Source organism: Aedes aegypti, chromosome 1 (genome assembly GCF_002204515.2).
Source record: "Aedes aegypti strain LVP_AGWG chromosome 1, AaegL5.0 Primary Assembly, whole genome shotgun sequence".
NCBI classification, from domain to species: Eukaryota; Metazoa; Arthropoda; class Insecta; order Diptera; family Culicidae; genus Aedes; species Aedes aegypti.
Genome location: NC_035107.1, coordinates 65,011,971 through 65,035,834, shown reverse-complemented (window position 1 = coordinate 65,035,834; position 23,864 = coordinate 65,011,971). Strand labels below are relative to the sequence as shown.

Below are 23,864 nucleotides of genomic sequence, written 5' to 3'. Positions count from 1 at the left end.
AGTTGGCTCACCATTTTAACTCATTTTCTCATATTTCCACAGTTTACTCACTCATGGCAATAATTTCTTGTTTGTCTGGTAAAATTATGTTAATCCTTTTTAACGTAAACAACAACATTCGGGTTTCATGAGTTTTTGCCGGGTTTTGCGACTGAATCATTTTTTTACGATTTGAGTTGATTGAGTTGATTTTGCATCAAAATCTCAAGCGTGAGATTTGCGAAGCAGATCTCAGATGAGTTTGCTCTCACGGGAGAGCGTATTGATTGAGATTTTGAGTGTGAGTCTATCAACACTGTTCAGGGAACACAAAAATACCATTCATTTATTCCAGTTTCCGTAGATAAAATAGAAGTTAGGCAATTTTCAAACTGTAATGATAGTAAAAAAATTGTAAACATTATGAAAAAGTAAGAAATCTGTATCAAAATATGACGCTCCATCATTGTATAAGAACATGAAATTAAATGCTTTCAGAAAAAAAAATATTATTTATTTTATCAACTCGAAAAACATCCGAAAACAACCAAAAGTTGTGAATTTCCAGTAAATTTAATTTTAAAATCGCTGTATCTCGGAAACGGTAGCAATTAGCAAAATTTTCTCATAGACCTTTTTTGTTGCAAATTTTGCGTATTTTCATAAAATCGGGTCGAAAAGCATCCAAAAAGTTTATTTAGACCATATTGAAAAATCAACCTTTTTTAAAAAAAATCATAACTTTTTTGTCCATGATTTCTCCAGCTTGACCCACTGTGCAAAAGACTTCATTTTTTGTCTACTTTAAATTTAAAAAAAAAAAAAAAACAAAAAACGATTTTTGAGGAAATGGATTTTTAAGTTTTATTTTCGAAATAAAAAAAATTACAACATTTATTTTACAGTGTATATTTTTTCCAGATATTTCCAAATATAACCTAAAACTTTGCGGAAGACACCAAATCGATCAGATAAATAGTTTCTGAGTTTTAATTTTTTGAAAATTATTAAGGCTTTTTTCTTAGGCCCTTCTCAAAAGTAACGCTAGGGTAAAAATGGCGAATCGATGATGCAAATAGGTATTTTTGGGTATAAAGAAAGCAAGTAAACCGACATTCGAATACAAATAGAACCGCTCAGCTATAGAGATCCAAATCCAAATCCAAATCAATCAATGCTTTTAATACTTTTAATATATCGAAACATCAATATAGCAACTAAGCAGATAGTTTTTTTTCTTTTACAAGTGGATTAGTCACAAGCTCAATCCGTTCAGTATGAATTTTATCCAAAGCAAATATGAAGATGTATGACTGTGAACCATACAATCGACGCAAAACCAACTCAATAGGCTCTCACGGCGTTGTTTGTACTGTGCGAAGTGTTAACCATAAATATATTGGTAAATATTTAGATTACCCAATCCTCATCTCAATGCCGATTCCTCCGTCCGATCACATCACATTGCGTCGATCAACGATCAGTTCTGATCCATCGCCCGTAGAGATGGGATCCATCGGTGAAACACTTTGGCTGCTGCTTCTCGCTGTACTGATCTTGACCTCGGAATCTTCGTCCACCGCTGACGTCAACGGCTCTACGATGACCTGTGGTCTCCCTGTCACCAACCAAAGACGTCCGCTGATCGTCAAAGGAGAAGTAGCCTCCTCGTCCGGTGAGTGGCCTTGGCACGCCTCAATCTGGCACCGCGTTAGCCACGGAACGTTCGTCTACGTGTGCGGAGGAACGCTCCTGAGCGAACTGTACGTCCTGACGGCGGGCCATTGCGTCTCCAAGGACGGCAACAGTCTGAACGAACGTTTGATCACCGTCCAGTTGGGCTCGGTGCGGCAGAACTTACTGCTGGGGAGCTTCCCGGTGCAGAATGTTGCCGTAGCGGGGAACATTGTGCACGAAGACTTCGCTCCGCGGACCTTCCAAGCGGACCTGGCGATGCTGGCCTTGCGGACGAAGGTGGTGTTGAACGAGTTTATACGACCGGTTTGTCTGCCGGAGGCTGGCGGGAAGAGTGATGGGAAAGATCTGTATGGGAGGGAAGCCGTGGCGGTCGGGTTCGGGATGACCGAGCAGACGGAGACGGCGTACGAACTGAGGAAGATACGGCTGCCGATAGTGGATTACGTGACGTGTTTGGAGAGCAATAGGCAAGTGTTTGGGATGACGCTGTCGGCGAGGGTACTATGCGCTGGGTACCGGAATGGGAGCATGATCTGCAATGGAGACAGTGGAGGAGGATTGTTCACGGAGGAGGAAGGAGGAAGGTGGGTGCTGCGAGGGGTGGTTAGTTTTACGGCGCAGCGTGGCTGGAACGATACGAGCTGCAGTTTGTCGGACTATTCAGCGTTTGTTAATGTGGCGTACTACGGCGATTGGATTCGGTATGTGTTGGAACATGGAGACCAGCGAGGATATTCCAACAGGACCGTTGAGAAAAGTGAGAATGGAAGAGGGACCGAGCAGACGAAGGCATTGAAGACGCTGCGTGTCAGTGAGAAGAGTGAGTAGGATGGTTGAAGCGTAAGATATTCAAGGAGTTGATGTTTGTTTTGTTTCAGAATGCAAAGAATACCGCCGTAAAGGTTTGACAAGAGTGCGACCAGCTTCGGTGCTTCATGTTAGTTATCAATTTCTGTATCAGAACAAGTGGTAGATAATCATCTGCGTTTGTTTCTCAGACAACATACTTCAAAAATGCTACCGTTTCGAGATCGGATACCTACTCCAAGTCTGAGCACGTGCTATTGTACGCCAATAAGACCGAGGTTGGTCTGGTGTACTACGTGAGCGACCGATACGCTATAACTACGGTTGAGGTAGCGAAGGATTGTGCCCTGGAGTACGTCATCTGCAAAACAGTTCACGGCGCGTTGGTTCGTCAGGTAATCGTACACCCTGGTTATAGGGAAGAAGGTCGAGACTTCAACGTCGCAATAGTTAGAACGGACGAAACAGATGAGTATGGCTATGGGAACAGTTGTTAAACCTCCGAGTTAACTCTTCATGTATTTATCAACAGATTTTTCTGGTGTATTGCTGCCACATCGTCCAATACCTTACGTAAGTTATCAATGGTTTGTCTGACAGGAGCTCAACAACACGGCAGTTCGTTGATTGACTTGGAAATTTTGCACATTGATCGAACATTGAAACAACTCAATGATTGGACTATCACTCATTTTGCCTACTGATTTATGTAGAGACTTCTATGGAAACCTCTAAGTAGACTTATTTGAATATTTTTCCGGATACTTCAGTGTAGATTTCTGTGGAGACTTCTGTGAAAACTGCTGTTCAAGCATCTGTAAAGACTTGCATGTAGGCTTCTGTACATACTGGTATAAAGACCTCTTTGGGTGTTTCTATAGAGGATTTAGTGGATAATTTTGTGGAGACATTTGGAGATACTTCTGCGAACATTTTTCTTGGAGATTTACATGGACACTTCTGTAAATACTCTTGTGAACAGGGCTGTTAAATATCATGAATATCACGTAACTTTGACATTTGAATATTGCTAATATCGTTCCCTGTGGAAAAAGTTATAGGAAAATGTTTTTTCCGGTGACTTTTTTCAAATTACTATCAGTTGGCATTAGTTGCTGATGCTATATTTTGACTGAAAAAGTGCTATTAGCATTTTAATTTTTCCAAAATTTTGACATTTAACAGCACTGCTTGTGAATACTTCTTTTGACCCTCATCTTCTTTTGATACCTTTTGAACATTCGTAAAATGACTCTCTAGTTTCCATATATGATAGTGAATTTTACATTGAACACTAGGCTCCGGAGTTATTTTGGGGTGCAGTGATGTGGGTTTTTTCCCGGATGATGATCCACTTACAAAATGCTTTAGAAACGAAGACTTCGACGTGTCATTCTTCATGATTTATCGAAACGAGGCTTGCGACATATCAATCTTCAAGATTTTACGAATAAAGTATGTTGGGAACTATTTTAATTACTTTTGGTCGCAGTGGCCACATTCCGGAAATCTTCCGGACACCTGGTTCCCTCAGGAAAGTGGCCACATATGAACCGTTTATGAAGCAAGGCTTGCGACATATCATTTTTCAAGATTTTATGACAGCTGGGGACGGGCCTAGTGTTGTGGTTAGAACTCACGCTTCTCACGCCGACGTAAAATTCATATTTCTGAAGATTTCCAACCAATCTTAATACGTCCAGTGGCATTCAACTTCCTATTAGTTCTAGTTTCTAGGAAAATTGTAAACATCTATCTAACTTTACACCGCACAAAAATACAAGCGACAGAAAAAATGACATTTGGACATGACCTCAGAAAATCCGGACCATCTCCGGTGTCCAGTGGACAATATGCATGGCCAAGGAAGTTCCTAAAACTGGACCAAATTTGCCGTCGATTGCTTCCAGATCCATCCAATTTCATCCATTTTTCATAAAGTTTTAAGCATTTGAATTTGGGCAAAATTTTGCCTATCTCAATCATTTTGCCTACCCCCTGTATGTTCATGATAAGTCGTGGACAAAACATTAGCTGCCGGTTCATGAGTTATCCAGGATTTTATAAAACACTATTTTTTGGACTGTTTATACTAAAAGTATCATTAAATCAGAAAGTTTTGCTAGTAAATGTTGTAAAATTACTTTTTTTTTTTTTTTATTTTAAGCTTTGATAACTCGATGACAAAACATGTTTATTCATTTTTTATATGAAATATCGGCCAAAATCTGTTTTTTGCTGTTTCTATTAAAGTGTCATACAGCGTCTTCCTCGTCAGTGATAGAGTGTAAATGTCTTCGGAAGAAATGTCAAAAATGCCTCAATGAACAACTTTGCAGAAGAAAGTTATTTGCTAGAACGCTACTACCAAATGATAAAACTGATCTATATCAGTTTTAAATATCTGGATCAAATCCAAGTGAGTCAAAATGTAGTTCAAATTATTCCAAAATACTTTGTCGAAGACACCAAATCTCTAGGATGCATATCCAGAGTACTAGAGGTTTTGGCCGTCGAAAACAACGATCTGCCGCAGTGTGTGACATGACTTACGAATAAAGTATGTTGGAGATTATTGTGAGGATACTTCTGTGGAGACCTCGATGTTACTACTTTAGTGAAGATTTCTATGAACCCTTCTGTGAAAACTTATGTTAAGGATTCTTCGCAGATTTCTGTAAAAAATCTGTGAAGACTTCTGTAAAGTTCACTTTGGAAACTTCTGAAGAAATTTAAATGAAAAAGGCTTATGGGAAGTCTTCAGAGCAATTTCCATTGAAAACATATGAGAAGACTACTGTGCACACCTCTGTGGAAACTTCTATGAATAATTCTGTGGAGACTATTAAGTTTTGTTTCTAATAATCATTATTTCAGAACTCCTATGGGTATAGACCTACAAGATTATGACTCGTGCAGGAGTTTCTCAACGCTGCCAGGTTATTTCAGAAATCTTTGGATAGCTTCTTCTTCTTGTCATTTTGTCCTCACTGGAACAGATCCTGCTCCTCAGCTTAGTGTTCGTATGAGTACTTCAACAGTTATGAACTGAGAGCTTTGTTTGCCAATATTGCCATTCTCGCATTCGTAAACCGTGTGACAGGTACGATGATACTCTATGCCCAGGGAAGTCAAGGAAATTTTCATTACTAAAAGATCCTGGACCGACCGGGAATCGAATCCAGACACCTTCAGCATGGCTTTGCTTAGTAGCCGCGGACTTTAACCACTCGGCTAAGGAAGGCCCCTTTGGATCTTTTGATTTTGTCTTTGGATATGTAAACATAATTGACTATCTTCAGGATAAAAACATCTGTTTAAAACATAAACAGCCCAATAAAATCTCATCCAACAGATTTGATTCAAAGACTATTAAAAATGATTCAAAATGCTACTAGCGATCTACAATGAAATTGTGATCTATCGGAGGTTTACGAATAAAGTTTACATACAAAACAGGTCTGAAATTGTGTTCTATTAAGTTTTGACTTTAGAAACTGTTGAAAATTATTCACAAACTCCTTTGAATTCAGACCTACAGATTTTCAAGCGTAAATTGGTATTTCTCAATTGGTATTTTAATGAACAAGGTTCCAACTAATATGTAATCCATCAAGTTTCAAGGCTATTTATTAAACTGAGGTCAATGAATAGGATATTGTCGCGCGCCCACTAAATCGGAACGCGCGTGTGGCTCGTTCCCGACATAACTGTCATAATGACATGTGTGGCGCTGCATTCTTACGATGTTTATGAACACAACGCACTTTTCAAATATTAGTTGCTTGGAGATTGAGGAAAATTATATTAAAAAAAATGTTTGTCCTTATTTCTGTCGGATCCATAATAACACATATTTTTGCCTACACGGTTCCTTCGTGCGTACACCGCGCCTGTCCGTAAACCACATTGATCGTAGACCCACCGACGGAGTGAAGTTGACTGCGGTTACGTTGACAGATGACAGATTTCGACGGCAGCAGCAAAACGCAGTGAGATAGAGAGAATAGAAACATGTGCATATTACTTGACTTGTGCTTGCCAAAAACTCAGATTTAAACGATGAATTGTTAGACTAAGAGTTGTGAATTCATTTAGTTACTACGTAAATTACTAAGTGGTAATAGTTTAACATCCACAAGTTGATGAAATCTAAAATAATAGCCAGATTTAAGTCCGCCAGCAGTGAGGTCAAGAGATGGTCAAGAGATTACTCTCAGCGCTACCAGATGTATTCTGTTGAACAGTTATAAAACTTATCAAACACTTGAGATTCCTGAAATAAGTGCTTTCGCATCCCAGACAGATCCTGGTAGGTGGCCTCTCGTTAAGTAAGTGCTACATCAACATTCTGTTCCACTAGCCCAAGTTACGGTAAAGATGGGCGTGGTCGAGAAAAGCGATATTCATACTTTTGGTTTCCTTGTTCAATTGGATCAAAGTTTGTTCCCCGTCCTTATTCCTGAAAGCAGTCTGAATGAGATTATCAAAGAGAAACATGAATGCTGCCAGCATCCAATCTATGAAGTATGCCGTAACTACTCTAACTTTAACGCATCACAGACAGATCCGTGGTGCGAATTAGAAACCTGTACAAATGTAAGTGAGGTAAACATAACCCGTAAGCTTCTTTTGTAATCTATAATGTTCCCGCAAGAAATGTTTAACCCGCTTCCCGAAATTTGACGAGTTAAAATTACGGATCAGCGTTTTCTTCGTTGTATACGAAACTCTCATGAAGACTCACTCAGTAAAATTCCATCAAGTTTGAGGTTTTTCAAGCTTTCGGTCATTCAAGAACTCCTCAGATAAATCTATACAGATGAAAAACAATTTAACCCATTTAATTTGAGTAAATAGTTGAAATAGTTCGCGAACTCTGTATTTATGGGCTTTTAGAAACGAGAAACTATACTCATTGATCTCCGAAAAATCACTTGTAAGTTTGAAGGCCGTCACTCACCAGCGTTCTTGAATAAAACTCAACAGTTGTAGAAAAAACTAAGTAGAGAAAAGTTTCATGAGCCTGTAGCGGTAATAATCTTAATCACAGACATCCATAAGATACTTTTTGAATAATAGGAAAAGCATTCATTGAAGCGGTTCCCCCATTAGCAGTTATAGTGTGTGTTTTTCAGTTTTCGCGTTTTGCTGGGCAGTGCTGGTGACGAAACTGACAGTTATTGGCAACTGTCCTATCAACGACGAATTATCAATTGATGAGCTCGTTTCATGTTTCTATTTCAAATAAGTTATATGACTTTTTCAATTGTGGATACATGAATCACATCTCTTACCAATCCTGAGTGTGTAGCTTCTGAATCCTTCCCACTAAGAAGAACTCTTTCCCGTGACACAATTGAAGATGCAAAGATATTCTTGGTCTTTTGTAACAATGGATGACACGATGACATTTCTTCCCTTCTCCGATGACCATAAGGACGTGGCCTGCACCGTTATTGACTCTGTAATGTTTGGAATTCTCGAAATTGTACACTGAAGATGGTAAGCTACTCTCAAGCTCCATCTGTTGATTCTTTGTGCAAATTTGATTGTTCTGGTTAATCACGGAGTAGCAACTACGAGTTGTACGGTCATCTATGCTCATGCTCAATAGGGGAAGCATTCATTGATCTCAGATACTCACATACTAGTTTTATGAACTTTAATGACTTCAAACCTTATTCAATAATCTCCACGAGATCACTGGTTACGCTTGTAGATCTGACGACCTACAATTCTTGGAGAACTTAACGAGAAATCGTTAGTCCTGTAGATTTGGTGTTCTATAATCAAAAGAGTACATTGATAGTCTCAAACAGTTGTTGAACTCAAAAGTTGTCAGAACTTAGTTACCTCTTTTCTTTGAATTGCGTCTCTACTGGAACAGAGCCTGCTTCTCAGCTGTGTGTTATTTAGTTAGTATCTTCGGCGAAATTGTGAAAGCGCCCAAGAGCCGTCTAATGATAGGTATTTTAATTCAGATTTCTCCCACTAGGTTGCGCTGTAAACATATAATATACAATTTTCTGAGCTATTTTGTCAGCAGCTCTTTTTAATGCCTACACTCCCCAAGTAACCATGAAGCATTATATCATTGCTTACACAGCGTAACAAAAATGACATTTTTGAGTGTCTCAAGAATCAAATTATGTGTCTCTAGTAGATTTGGGGTTGCTGAATCTGATGCCGTTCTCAGAAATGTTCCAGCACGTCACAATTTTTAGCTACAGGTCGCCAAAGTTGTATAAAGCACTGGTTTCATTGATGTTTACATTAAATTTAAACAATGATTTATCAAAAAATGTTATGATCTAATCTACCAAGCATGCAAAATAGGGCTTTAACTTTCATTTCAGATATAATTTGATTGAAATTGCACGATTAAATTGAGGTTAAATCGATATATGGCTAAATATAATACTTTTCTAAACCAACACAAAATAACTTTTGAGCATCGGAAGTATCATGAACATTGATGATAAGTACATAAGAAGTTTGAGTGCTGAGGCAAATTAAGCAAATAAATTGCCATACAAGCTGGAAAACTTGCATGCAAGTTGGTTGAAACAGTCAAATTTAACATTTTCAACAGCCAATATCTCAAAAACTAGACGTGCTATGATATTTCTGTAAATGGCAATGGATTCAGCAACCCTGAATTAAGTAAACAGCGGTATTTTGGTGCTTGAGACAAAATCGTGTTCCGCAGTGTTATATAAAACAGCTGCATTGTCGTAAGCCTACCATTAAAGTAGTTTAAAAGTGGAAAAGGGCCCTTTTATAGTCGAACTAATGCAAGAATGTTTGTAAAGCAACCAAGCAATTGGGTCCTAAAATGCAAAATAAAATCTTGTTTTTATTTAATTACACGAAAGAGCATGTCACTGCAGTTATGTTAGCATTTTTTACCGCTCAAATAACGGCTACATCATATTTAAAATTTAATTTAAAAATTGGGTCCATAAATGAACCTTGACGTTCGCTTGATCGACAAAAACACCACAGGGCTTTTAGTTTTAACACTGAGGTTGTTCCTATCTGACAGGGACACGGAAAGCAAAATACACCCAACATTTGAGTTTCAGCCAAGGAGTGTGACAAAATCTAAAAAAAAATGTTTTTTGGACTCAAACAAAAGAAAAACAATAAAAAATTGAGTAAACATGTGTTTTTGGCCTAAACATAAGCGTTTGGCATTAAAATTGGGACAGGTCTTTGGGACCCTATTCATAAAGTAATATAGGTGCATTGATACATTCGTAATGTATCGATAATGCGCATCAGTATTGTTGATATGCAGTACAATACGTGCAATGTTACTTGGGTCGTCTTATTGTATGATAAACGTGGTTTCCAAATTCGAGATTCCTGAAAGATTGTAGAATGGATCCTGGAAGCCATTTCAGAATGGATCCTAAGATGTCAGGATGGATCATGGGATTCTAGTGTAGATCCTGGGTTTACAGTGTATTCCATACTGGTATTTCAGTGTGGACCCTGGGATTGTAGTGTGAATTGCAGAATTTCAGTGTCGATCCTGGGATTGCAATATGAATCCTGGAATTCCAGTGTGGACCCTAGATAGTGCGTGTGAACCAACAGTGCGAATCCTAGGATTGCAGTATGTAACACAGCATTTTAGTGTGGATCCTGTTATATTAGTGTGGATTCTTTGAATCCAATGTGGATCTTGGGATAGTAGTGTAAAAAAAGACACGGACACCGTCTTCAGCCATTTAGCTGCACAGACTGTCAACTTAACACTAGACAACGGACAAGCATGCTCCAATGGTACAACCGAGAAACATTCCTGACGAAAAGTTTCAATGGTTGCAGCGGGAATCGAACCCACACCCCATGACACGATACGCTCATTGCCTGACGACACTAACCGCACGGCCACCAAGCCCACATCTAGGATCTTGAGCATCCTGGCATTGTAATGTAGATCGTAGAATTTCAGTGTGGAATTTGGAATTCCAATGTGGATTCTAAGATTCTAGTATGGATACTGAAACTTCATTGTGGATCCTGATATTTTAGTGTAGATGCTTCGATTACAGTGTGGATCGTGGGATTATATTACGCATCGAAGAATTTCAGTGAAGATTCTGGGATTGTAGTGTGTATTGTAGGATTTCAGTGTGGATCTTGGGACACCAGTGTGGCTTCCAGAACTCCGGTGTGAATCCTGGTATTTCAGTATGTATTACTCTATTCCACTGTGAAACCTGGGATTGTAGCGCAGATCGTATAAATTAAGAGTGTATACTGGGACTGTGATGTGGATTGTAGGATGGCAGTTTGGATCTTGGTTTTCCAGTGTAGACCCTTGGATACCAGTTTGGATATTGGGATTGGGATTGTGGATCTTTGAACCCACGCACAATGGTCGGAAAAAATAATGTTTGTCCAAAACTAGTTTTATCGCCTTAAGGACTGTTCATTTTATTAAGTGGACACCTTGTGCATGCTGTATCTTTAAAATTTAGCAATTAAATTTCAAGCGGTTTTCTGCACATCGTTCGACTAGTATTATACAATGTTGTGATAATAAAAATTCTCCAAAATAATTAAATTTCACACGAATATGGCACAACGATTGGAACGGTCGATTTTTGGAGGTTATCAAAATCAATGATTGTTAAAAATTGGCTGAAAAATTCGACAACTTATATTTATTATTTTCAAAAAAGGCTTGTTCTTCGAAAGCATCATCAATCAGAAGCCTGATAGAAAAAAACAAGCTATTTTTGGAACAACAATTTTACAAATATAATAAAATCATTTTTCCCCTATATTTTTAAGAGAAAACTTTATTAAATTTGAAGGGAACTGATATGAGTAGAACTTTTTGGTTAAAAGTTTGTCATGACGGAAGTCCTAATATAGTATTAATATGAAAAATAACTTACGCCTTCATAAAGTTACTTATCTAGTCCCCACGTCACATTTAAAGAACAATAGAAACACAATTGCTTTATTCTTAGAAGACTTTTGAAAGTACATTGACAATCATCAAAATTGGTAACACTGCTGTAAAAAAATCGATTTTATTTTCCACATATTATTTTCATAATATGTTATTCTGAGATTACCAATTGAAATATTTGGAGAAAACCATTTACAATTTGCTGTAGATCGATAAATATGCATACACGATTTTAAAAGTATGAGACTTTTTAGTAAAACTACCATAAACATCAACATTTGTACCTAAGACTATGGTTTAAACGCACGATTTAGCTCTCGTTTGTACAAATATAGTTTCGTCAGTGAACCAAACTAGTTTTGAACACGATTTTTATTTTTCTCTTTTGCTGGGAGTGAAAGGATGGTGTATCAGCAAATTTGGCCATAAATGGGCTAATCACTAAAGTTGCCTAATGTCAGAGAATGGTGGAATATAATTATTTTTTTAAAGCTATACCTCTAGTAGAATAGTAAAGAACACAAACATACAATTTGTTCATAAAAATTAGGATTTTTGTTTTGCGAAAAGTAATGTCAAACTTTGACGAACAGCTTTTGTTAGGAGTTTTTGGAAAACCTATTTAGCTCATCAACCAAAAGCATTTTCTAAGATCTTATATTTTCATAGCATTGAAGAATAATTGTTGAACGATGCACAGAAAACCGATTTCGATTTTATCAATAAATAAAAAAGATATAGCATAAACAAAGTGTCCACTTTATAAAATGAACAGTCCTTAATCGATGAAATATGTAATCTGAATATGTTATTTGGCGTTTATATTGTTTCCGAAGAGATTATTCACATATTACCTAACTATTTTAAAAACCATTTTTTACTTTTTTCATTAGAAATGCAATCAAACTTGGCTTAAAACACAAATTTTGTTTGAATTTGACCGAGCTCGATCAAAATGTGTATGAAGAGCGGATAAATATGATTTAAATAAACTTTGTATGAAAAATATCGTTACAATACACAATGGTCGGGCTCCATATAAAGGAGCGGCCAAAACTACCAAATTTTTTTTTGAGGTTTTTATGATTTTTTTAATTTTAAAATATACCTCATGTGTTATATTATTATGATCCTTACTTGAAATTGAACTAAAATTTAAATTTCTATGACTTTTATGACGGCAAACCGAATGAAGTCAAAAAATTGAAAAATGTAACAAAAAAATAAAGCACAAAATTTATAATTAAGGAATGCAATATTTTCCCAAAGTTACCCATTATCTGAAAGCTCTTTTATCGAGCAACAGGATGGAAAAAATATTTGGTTGAAGTTTTAATACCATTCAATATTACACTTTAGTAATTTCGATGATTTTGAACATGAAAAAAACTCTTGTCGCGTCATGTCGCCGCCGTTTCGAATATTGCACATCAAAAAGCATCCTTGGATCTTACAAAAAACCTTTAAAATTTTTGCAGAAATTTGCAGATTTGCAAGTTAGAGCTATTTGAATAATTCAATATTTAACATATATTTTGGCGATATTTTTCATACAAAAATTATTAAAAATATATTTAACCACTATTCATACACGTTTTGGTTAAACTCGATCAAATATAAACAAAATTTGTGCTTTCAGCCCAGTTTGATAACAATTTTAATTTAAAAATATATTTTTTTTTCAAAGTTACATAATTTGTTAATAACCCCTTCTGAAACAACAAAAACGCAAAAGAACATATTCACATTACATATTTCATCGATTAAGGCGATAAAAATAGTTTTGGCCAAACTTCACTTTTTTCCGACCATTGTGCAATATATGAAAAATATTGAATTATTCAAACAGCTCTAACTTGAAAATCATAAAATTTCGGCAAAAAATTTACCAAAAGATCTAAGGATGCTTTTTGACGTGAAATATTCAAAATGGCAGCGACATGACGCGACAAGAGTAGTTTTTCATGTTCAAAATCTTCAAAATTATTAAATCTTTGTATTGAATAGTACAAAAACTTCAACCAAATATTTTTTCCTTCTTTATGCTCAACAAAAGTGAAATATTGCATTCCTAAAATATGAATTTTGAATTTTGTTTTAAAATAAATTTTTTAATTTTTTTGACTTCAACCAATTTTACATCTTAAAAAAATTAATAGAAATTTAAACTTTAGTTCGATTTCAATCAAGGAACATAATAATATAACACATAAGGTATATTTTAATATGATAAAAAAATAAAAAACTTTAAATATTTTTTGGTAGTTTTGGTAGCCCTTTTATATGGAGCCCGACCATTGTGCCACGTGTAGATACTACTATTCCAGTATGAATCCTCAAATCATACCGTTGATTGTGGAATTCCAGTGTGGATCATCGGATTCCAGTGTGGGTTTCAAGATTCTAATATGGATCTTGATGTTCCAATGTGGATTCTGGGATTTCAATGTGGATCCTCGTGTTCCAGTGTAAATCCTGTTATTCTTGTGTGGATCCTGAGATAACAGATAACGGATATTGCGATTCCAGTGTTAATGCTGATATTCCAGTGTAGAACCTGGGATTCCAGTATTAAACCTGGATTTTAGTGTGGATCCCGGTAGTTCAGTGTGGATAATTGGTTTTCAGTGTGGATTCAGAGATTCCAGTGCGGATATTGCGATTCAAGTGTTTATCCTAGAATTTCAGTATGGAGCCTAAAAAGTGAATGTGGATTCTAGGAATCCAGTGTGCTAGGGTTCCAGTGTGGATCCTTGTGCAAAAATATGGGTCCAGGTTCACTATGGATTCTGAGATTCCAGTGTGGATGCTTGTAATCCAATGTGGATCCTGAGATTGCAATGTGTACCTTGGTGTTTCAGTCTGAATCCTCGCATTCCAGTGTTAATCCTGGTACTCTAATGCGTATCCTGGGATTTCAGCATAGATCCTAGGATTCTAGTGTGGAAATTGGGATTCCAGTGTTGATACTGATATTCCAGTGTGAAACCTGGGATTTTAGTGTAGATCCTGGTATTTCATCCTAAGAAGTTAATGTGGATTTTAGGAATCCAGTGTGGATTTTGAACATATGCATAGATCATGACATCCCAGTGTGAATACTGGGATTCCAAAGTGGGTTCTGGGATCCCAGTGTGGATCTTTGGGCTTTGGTGTGGATCCTGGTATTTCATTGTGGGTTCTGGGTTGAGTATGGATTCTGAAATTTCAGTGTCGATGCTTGGATCCAATGTGGATTCTGAGATTGCTATATGGACCCTGATGTTTCAGTCTGGATCCTAGGGTTTCAATGTGGAACCTGATATTCTAGTTTAGATTGTGTTACTTCATTGTGCATCCTATGCTTCTTATGTGGACATTGAGATTGCAATGTGGGATTGTAACGTGGGGCTTAGAATTCCATTCAGTGTGGAGCCTAAGATTTCAGTGAGGATCTTGAGATTTCAGTGTAAAACTTAAGATTTCAATGAGGATTTTAAGATCACAGTGTGGATCTTGAAATTCTATCGTGAATCTTGTGATTTCAGTGTGGATCCTTGGCTTCCAAGATGAATCCTGAGAATCCAGTGTAGATCCTGGGATTCCAGTATATGTTCTGGATTTCCGGATTGAATCCTAGGATTTCAGTGTGGATTTTCGGATACCAGTGGGGTTTTGAAGCATTCAACATTTGCGCAAATAATCAATAAATCAAAAGATCGGTTTCCTATCGAGACAGTGACCAATCTAAAACGTTTACCCACCAGGTGTAGAGGATAAAAAACTGCAGCTCAGCTTGATCGCTAACGAATCCTACAGCTGGATTGAGTTTGACGTAGATTGGTACATGCGAACAGCACGAGGTTTGGCAGTTCTGAACGATCACCCCGACGAGATAGCTGGTCTGCTGCAGAATTCGGACGGAGAGCCCATAGTGATGAGTAATGCAACGGCCTTGCTGAACTGGGTCGAATCCGTAGTCTGGAACGTGACATATGTGAAGGAAGCCGTTGGTCGTGTTGAAGCGAGGGTCTCTGGACAAAAGCTACGAAGCAGTGCCGCGGCTTGCAAGCGTTATCGACGAGCCGGATTGACGAGTGTTAACCCGTCGAATCCGATTCATGTAAGACATACTCCCTAGCATATCTGAACCTTGATAAATGATTTTCAACCGTAGACCGAGTTCTTCAAGAATGCCACCTATCAAAAGTCCGACGGTCGCTCCAAATTCAATGCCGTGGAACTTCTCCGCAATGACACATCACTCGGGGTAGTCTACTACCTTGCCGAAGAGTACGCCATCACCACTGGAAGTATAGCGTCGAACTGTATGCCTTCGCCGGGTATTTGCGTGACGGAACACGATCAGCAAGTCCTGCAGGTGTTCATCCACCCGAATTATACAGGAGGACGAGACTTCAACGTCGCACTGCTCCGAACGACCTTTGCAGATGAGTATGCTTCACCTCTTAATCTAGTTGACGTCAGTTTGGTAACATTCTCTGAACCGTAGATTCTTCCTTTGCTTAGCAGTTGAACCACCTATTCGTTTTTGTAAGTCATCAGAACTCTAACCGTCATACACAATCTTCATCATCCCGTATTCTCCGCAGACTTCGGCGGCAAGCGCCTTCCCCTGGTCGAGATCCTCAGCGAGCAACCGACCTGGGTGGAGTTCGACACCGACCTGTACCTCCGCATAACTCGAGGCTCCGCCCTGTACACCGATCGACGGGACGAGATCGGAGGCCTTCTGCAGAACGGACCCGGCGAAGAGCTCGTGATGACCAACGTCACTGCCCTGCTGGATTGGATCGAACCCATTGTCTGGGATGTGGCGGCGTCGTCAATTGAACCGCGCTAATTCTCACACAACCGGACGGAAGTTCCCATCAAGAGCGATAAATCAACAATTGCGTGCACTTGACGGCGGACAAAACGAACTGCAGACAGGTCCAATACATGCAATGTAGCTTCTTTCTCCTGGAGCAGAACCGGCGTTCTTCTTCGATAACAAAAGAAATCCATCCTCGGTGTCGGGTTCTGAGCTGCAGTCAGGTCCCATAGATATGCAAATGAGGGTTGACGTAAGCCGGGATTGGCACACGCAAACGGGAGATGACGAACTGCTGCAACCGATCATTTCATGTCAGAATTTCAATTTTAAGACCTTTAATGACCGTGGTCGTTAAGCGCCGTGGAAAGACGTCACGTCAGCTCGTTAATCCAGTTAATTAGCCAAATGGACGATTTAAGGACGGTTTCGCACTGAACTCGGTAGCGATGCTGTGTTATTGGCAATGTGTATAGGGCCGATGCAGTTGCACATTGCTTCTTCTCTGCTTTTACTTGACTTTTGTTGAACTGTTATTGTTACGGCGCTAAATGTGGCTCGGTTTTATGACGCAAAAGACCTGACCACCGTTAATGCAACCGGGGCACGGGAGGAATAAAATTTCTTTACGACCTGGATGGAGGGACTTTCAGAGGCGGGGCTTGATGCAATCACTATCGGGAAAGTTTGTTGAAAATGTTTGACGTCTGACATTAAATTAGACATAGATGAATGTTGCATCAACAGAAGCGAAACCAGATGTTGTTTCTAAAGGTCTTGCAATCAATGTGAAATTCGAAGCAAAACCTGGAATTTCATGTGAAATCCTCTTCTGCTTCATTTCACAAATATGTTTTTTAATTGATGTAGGGGGAGATCCCCCAGTGCCGGACAGCACTCAATACCGGACAAAGTTGAAACATTGAGAAATCATGGTCCAATCAAGATGGTACATTAGTGGAAAAGAAAGCAATTATGTAGACTAATGTTTGCGTAGAATAACACATCCTTGAAATATGCATCCCTTTTTAAAAAAGTAGAAAAGTTTGAAAATCTTTAAAAAATTGACGTATCTTCTTAATTAGGAGCCTATTTAGCAATTATTTTGAATATTAAAAAAGTACTTTGGATCCCGCAAGCATGATCGAACATAATCCTAATTTGATAGTATGAATGTATTTTGTACCATAATTGAAGTAAATATGGACAAATTACAATTTAGGATAAGCACCTCCTGTCCCTCAGTTTCGGACAGCTTGATTTGTTATATGATATCTTTGTAATTATTGCATCAGTGTCTCAAAATACTTTCATTTTTCATGGGTTCCGTCGACCATGGTATTAAACATGCAATAAAATTAAGAAGAATGGACATTCAGAACGACATCGTAAAATGTGCTATTTTTCATCATATATGAAAGAGGTTTTTGATAGGCATCTTGCAAACTAAGAAAAACTCAAATCATTTTTGTAAATGTTGCAATTGCATTGAATTGGTAATTATAAACTATTTCTATAGTGTACACATTCAATGATGTTCAAATTTACAGAATTCGAGGCATTTCCAGATCGTGTCCGGTATTGGGTGCCACCTTTCAAGATCGATCAATTTGGTACTAAAATACATCATCAAAACACAATGTCAAAATTCATATTTATATTTTCAAATTTATTTTTGTACACTATAAAAATGATAATATTTATCATAAATAGGTAACACGAGCCCATAAAATCAATGTTTTTCGAATAATGAATTTAGTGGCTTAAGTGTCCGGTACTGGGGGATCTCCCCCTACTGTACAGTACTAACGATCAATATTGGAATCAGATTGAGCCTTTTTGCTCATTCTACAAGAAATTTTGCTGCTTTTAAGAGCTAAACGAACCAAACAGTGATTTTTTTTCAATCCTTTTTTTTATACATTTTGATCTCCTTTCGATACATTTTAGAACTCATACATCCGATATTTTTTTAACTTGTTCGTTTGACATGTAAATCAGAAAATCCTTTTTGGGCTTTTTTATTATGTTTTAACTTTCAACAGCAGTGTTGTTACAATCGGTAACGGCCGACCAGTGGCAACTATTCGCATCGAAACGTCTTGGCTGATCCCGTAAATCTCGTCCATGGTCATGCGTGCTATGTACCTAAAAAGTGAAGCGCTCAAGTAAAATTTCAATATTTTATTGAGGACTTTGCTTTTCAATAGACTTACACCTAAAAAAATGAATCCCACCAAAATATTGTCACACCATGTTTGCCATATATTCAATGGCGTCGTAGCTCACAAAAGCAACATGTAACGCATATGTAACGCACACTGTTGGATAGTGCATTGAATGCAAAGTGCGTGCTTCTGTTAAATTATCATATAAACTGACGTGTGAGTATTTATTTCCCCACGTTGAAAATTTTCACAACAATCTATTCCTCAACAAAACGAACAATACCAAAGTAATTTTAACAGTTGATCCAGTATGAGCGAGGTGCCTTTTTACTTGCGTACGGAAAAATGACAGATCCATTTGATTTGTACGCCAGGCGTTACCGACGTTATGAAATCAGCTCTACTTCTCAGCAGCGTACAGCTCAAGTAATTTCGGTAGCGGAATCATTCCTTGACCGTTTCTTGTCCTACCTTTTTGCACAGTATTTATGATCAGCGTACCAGCCATTAACGAACATGATTTTTGTGTTGATTGTGCGGTGGTTTTCGTCTCGTTTCCAACCATGATCTGCAATACATTTTAGAAAATTGTTTTAGGAAGGATGCTGTTCAATCGTTGGCAATATTGGTTATATCATTGGGAAATTATGGTACAAGCATCTGCTTGTAATGTTTCTTAAAGAAATTTCTAGGATTCAATATAAACAAGTTAATCTGATATTTTACACTCAGCTCTAACATTCCAGGTTCTAATATGCTTTTTTTAAGTATTTTTTTAACCGTTTTTAAAAGCCTCTCTGCCTGGCCATCACTATCAGGATCATAACTTGTCTTTGAAAGAAACTTTTTAATTAAATGTGAGTTGAAAGGTAGACCATTTCCGACATTATGGACAGCGTCCGGTAATCCAAAACGGGTTAAAGGTTTAATAAGCTTCGTCAATAGGGTAAATGATGGCTTCGGCACCCTGAGGGTATTTTCGGCAGCACTAACTTATCGTCCTTGTTTAAATTTATCTACGGAACAAGAGTTAACTTCTGTGTACTCAACATATTCCTTGCACTATTATCTTCCATGTAAATCAAATCTTTCACAAAAATATTTTATAACATGGGTTTTATCATTAAATGAAATAAATGCTTACGAAATTATCGTCATTCGTGAGCTGCCGAATAAAACAACACAAGAACAGCTTACAAAAACTCACCACTTTAAAAGGTCCAATTCTCCGCTCCAATGCCATTTTTTTCACAAAAGCTACACACCGCTCACTTAATGCACTATTGAACTTTTGATGTGTATATAAAGCACTCGAAAATACTTATTTTTTATGCTTTAAATCACAAATCAAAATAATGCACTTTGATTTCCTCGGCAATCACTTTTTATTACGGGACCAGGTTGCCAGAAAACCATATTCAATTGCGGTGTATTTATTATTCACGATTTAAATTGACAGAAAAAAACGAACATGACTAATTAATTTATTGCAATCAGGCAACAAAGCATGCATTGGTAACAATTGAGCCTTTTAAAACTTTCTTATTTGAAGATTGTAGTGCATAATCTTCAATATACTGAGAAACATATAAAATATACGTCTTTCAATAAGTTAACTATTTTGGCAACACTCCTGTTGTTCTACAGCAGGCCTGCCCAACCTTTTTGAACCTCGGGCCAAATCTTAGAAACAGTATTGTGCGGCGGGCCAAAGATTTTTTTAAGCAGAAATTAAAAGATATCTTGGGTGAAATAAAATTAAAAAAAAAATCTTTTGGACATATATCAATAGTATTTGCTTCTATGATAATCTAGATATTTCTGTCAGAATTATGCTTATGATAACGCCAGCCCAGGATTCTTCAAGAAATTCTTCACAATTCTGTGAGAATGTTGCATTTATAAAAATCATTATCAGAAATTTTCGTCAGATTTTGCCAGAATCTCATCTAGTGTTGTTTGAAAAACCCTGACCAGATTTATAAAACATTGAAACTCTGGATTTTACGATACTCCAGCGTCTTTCTGAATTTATCTGAGAATCCTGTATTCATTTTTAAAAGCTGGTAATCTGCTCTGGATCTGCCTAATATTGGATATATTCTTTCTCATGTATACAACTCATGCTCAAGTGTTTTCAAAAATCCAACTTATGATTCAATAAGACAGCAATCAGCCTTAATATTTTTGCCTACTTCTTATGTTCGAACATTCAGTTTTGTCCATATAATAGTGAGGAATGTTATAGGCGAGATTCCTCATGCATATTTAATTTTTATGAAATTTAGTATTTTTTTATACGGAACATTTTCCATCTTTTAAGAAATCAAGCAAATTTGAATAGATAAAAATATTAAGAAAATCTACAAAATAAAATATTCAATACAATCAGTTACTCAAATAATCCTTAAAATATTCAAATATTTAGTTTTTGAGTTTCTAGAGCAATGAAGGGGCCAGATATAAGAAGAATCTTCAAACTCTTCGCGGGCCGCACAAAATGGAGTGGCGGGCCGGATGCGGCCCGCGGGCCGTACGTTGGGCAGGCCTGTTCTACAGGCAATCAGAGGATGATGTTTTTGTGTCAAGTCATAAGTGCATTGATTTGCAAAGGGCCTATTCTGATTTTCTCATACACTGAGAATGGTATGAACGTAAAAAACATGTTAAAATAGCCTATAGAATTTTCAATTTCGCGTTACCTTTTAGCGATTTTTTGCGCATAGACACTAGGGTGCGGTTTATTTTCCAAAATATCTCAAAACCAAAAATTCGTGTGCTCTTATGAATTCAAATCATATTAGAAGCGAAACCTCAAAGTTTGAGCCAATAACTTGGTCAAATTATTTTTTTAAGTGAAATGTGTTTTATGAAAAGTATGAAATCAATTAAGTAAGCTTCTAAACCATGCAAAAAGATTTGGAATCGGTTGAGTATTCATGAAGTTATGGTCAAACAAAGATATTATTTTAGTAAAATGAGGAAACATTTGGAGTTAACTACTTTTTATTGAAACTAGTTTTGATTTTACACAAATTTGATATTCTACAAAGTTTTCATAAATTTAGTTAAGTTAGTTAAGATAATGGTGCTGAAAGTTTCAAAATTGGTTCGAAATTTCGGAAGTTATGGTGAGTTCACCGAAGGCAATTTTTTATAACTTGAAAATTTACCTTCAAGACGCTTGCCCCCCCTCTAAATCTTAATGTTTTTGGCTCAAACTTTGAGGTTTCTCTTCTAATATGATTCGAATTCATAAGAGTACAAGTTTTTGAAAAATAAGCCGCACCCTAATAAACAGTAGTGTGAGTAGCGAATAGGGGCATGCATGTAACCCATTCAAACGCAACTATGAAATTCAAGTAATCCGATAATCGTTTTCCGGGGGTTTTTCTTGCAGAGCACAGTATTATGAATCAATTAACTATGACGTCACGCTGCAACTTCTAGGCTGGATTCGCGCTTGCTGCAAAACCATAACATGGCAATTTTTACAGCCGAAATACTGCCATAGTGAGATTGAATATGTACAAAACATATTCGATAAAATAAATGAAAACGAAATTAGGAAGCGTCCATTTATGACATAACGTTAAAATGTACAATTTTCGACCATTCATCCCTCCGCAACGGTCTTTGCACGAAAAAAATAAATTTTGTGTTTGAGCCGCAACGTTTGAGCCTACTCTCCCTCCCCCCTAGAGCGTTACGCAATTTGTGAACGGTGCCTTAGTCTGCATAAATTTAGTGGCGTTGTGTATTCAATTTGACTCTCTGCTATTCTATTTATAACTGCAATTCTGTTCTCAGTGTAGGCTTTATTTTTCTGCATAGGCCCTTTCAACGAGTAGAACATAATGAGTGACGTTTAATTTCAGGATTTGTCAACAAATACGAAATGTTACCAATACATAAACTAGTTTTAGCGCAGTTTTGGATTGCCGAAGTGAACATTTTTGTTGCCGACAATAGTAATTACATTGCCGATAAAAGAACAAGTGCCTCGTGAGTTTGGTGAAGAAACATAGAAGATTAAGAGAATAAAATAGTGTTTTGTGTATTATAATTAACAAATGAAGAGTGCTCAAGTGTAGTTAAGGTGTATGCTGCTAATTGTTGTGCTCTATTGTTGCGTAAAATTGCCATTTTAAAAGTTCAGCTGCTTAGGCTGCCGACAATACATAAGTTCCCCTACCTCCAAATAATTCGTTCCATTCTACCATCATCCATTCTACCTTCACCCATTTACAGAAACTATCTACCATATCAATAAGAAGGTACGATGTTCAAAATGGAAGAAATCAATATGTATTTTATCAAATGTTCTCGTGGTCTGTGTTGACCGACTCACTCTCATAACTCAATCCCGCGAAAATAAAGATTTACTTCAAAAATCTCATGCTTGTGTTTTTCGATTTTACGAGAAAAATCACTCAATCATACGCAAACCATCAAAAACGATTCAGTCATAAGGCTTGTCAAAAACTCGTGAAACCAAATGTTGCTGTTTACTTTAGAAAGGAACATTATTCTACCAGACTAACAAGAAATCATTGCTTTGTGTAAGTAAACTGTGGAAATATCAAACAATGAGTCAAACAGATGAGCTAACTCATCCATGATTTTTTGACTGCTGAGTAGCGTGATTGACAACTCACGCATGAAACATTTCAACAGGGTAGACAATCGTCACCGTCAAATGGAAAAAGTCGTCGACGAAACTAAAAAAAGAATCGTCATCGTCACTCAACCAGCGTTGGATGACGATTTGCTGCAGTCTCCTACGTTATGGTCGAATCTTCGTTCGGGAGCTCTGAGCCGACTAAAAATATGAACCGTGGCGTCGATAGATTATGAGCCTTTTTTGAAGAAATAAAACAAAAACAAAATGTGTCCGGAATTGAACAAACGATCTCTGAATCATCAAAGTCACGCGCTTACCAACAGAGCTATTATTGAAACTTGAGGAGTACGGGTTAAATCGCCAATATAAGCAATTCTGGGATGGCATTCACCATTTTGTGCATAGCAAGCGAATATACAATAAACGCCTCCTTCGTTTGAGAAAGGGGAGCGAATGGAATGAAGACAAAGTTGTTCGTTGACGATTTTGGATTGACCTTCGTCGTGCATTCTTTCGTCGATGACGAGACGACGACCTGCCAGAATTATTATACTGGATGATGATGTCTTTTTTTATTTCGTCATCGCACTGTGACGAATCTGACGATTGCCTGCCCTGCATTTCAATCGTGAGTTTTGAGAATTTGAGTTTCTCACAACACTGCTGGTGAGAGGTATCCATTTTGAAGCAGTTTTATGTTTTGGTATGATTGCCATACTTGCACAAACGTCACCAGCAGCAACAAAGTTTTCAATATGTGTGTTTTTTCTTGTCAGACTTATCATTTTCACGATACCAGCATGATTACCATGTAAACATTTTAGAATGCATTACCTATCG

At 37.4% G+C, this 23,864-nt stretch overlaps 2 protein-coding genes across 5 annotated transcripts in view; both read left to right on the top strand.

Moving 5' to 3' along the window:
• The window catches only part of LOC110674225 (uncharacterized membrane protein DDB_G0293934-like), a 256,353-nt gene that overhangs the window by 176,029 nt on the left and 56,460 nt on the right, over positions 1–23,864 (top strand). The gene's annotated exons all lie outside the window — the stretch shown is intronic.
• Positions 1,201–16,386, top strand: LOC5571232. Of its 2 annotated transcripts, XM_021838381.1 has the most exons (8): positions 1,217–2,497; positions 2,556–2,614; positions 2,676–2,956; positions 3,017–3,057; positions 15,166–15,521; positions 15,576–15,853; positions 15,912–15,952; positions 16,012–16,386. In XM_021838381.1, the coding sequence occupies exons 1-8, from the start codon at positions 1,279–1,281 to the stop codon at positions 16,260–16,262; spliced, it is 2,526 nt and encodes an 841-aa protein (XP_021694073.1). In that variant the 5' UTR covers positions 1,217–1,278; the 3' UTR covers positions 16,263–16,386. The 2 variants fall into 2 exon arrangements, with proteins under 2 accessions (XP_021694081.1, XP_021694073.1); XM_021838389.1 differs by lacking the exon at positions 15,912–15,952 and having other exon boundaries at positions 1,201–2,497.

Bases quoted from the DNA above. Each gene is read 5' to 3' on its own strand.
- LOC5571232 (XM_021838381.1), top strand. From the start codon at position 1,279: ATGAAGATGTATGACTGTGAACCATACAATCGACGCAAAACCAACTCA. The intron at 2,615-2,675 runs GTTAGTTATCAA...TTTGTTTCTCAG, and splicing joins GACCAGCTTCGGTGCTTCAT to ACAACATACTTCAAAAATGC. The intron at 15,854-15,911 runs GTATGCTTCACC...TCTGAACCGTAG, and splicing joins CGAACGACCTTTGCAGATGA to ATTCTTCCTTTGCTTAGCAG.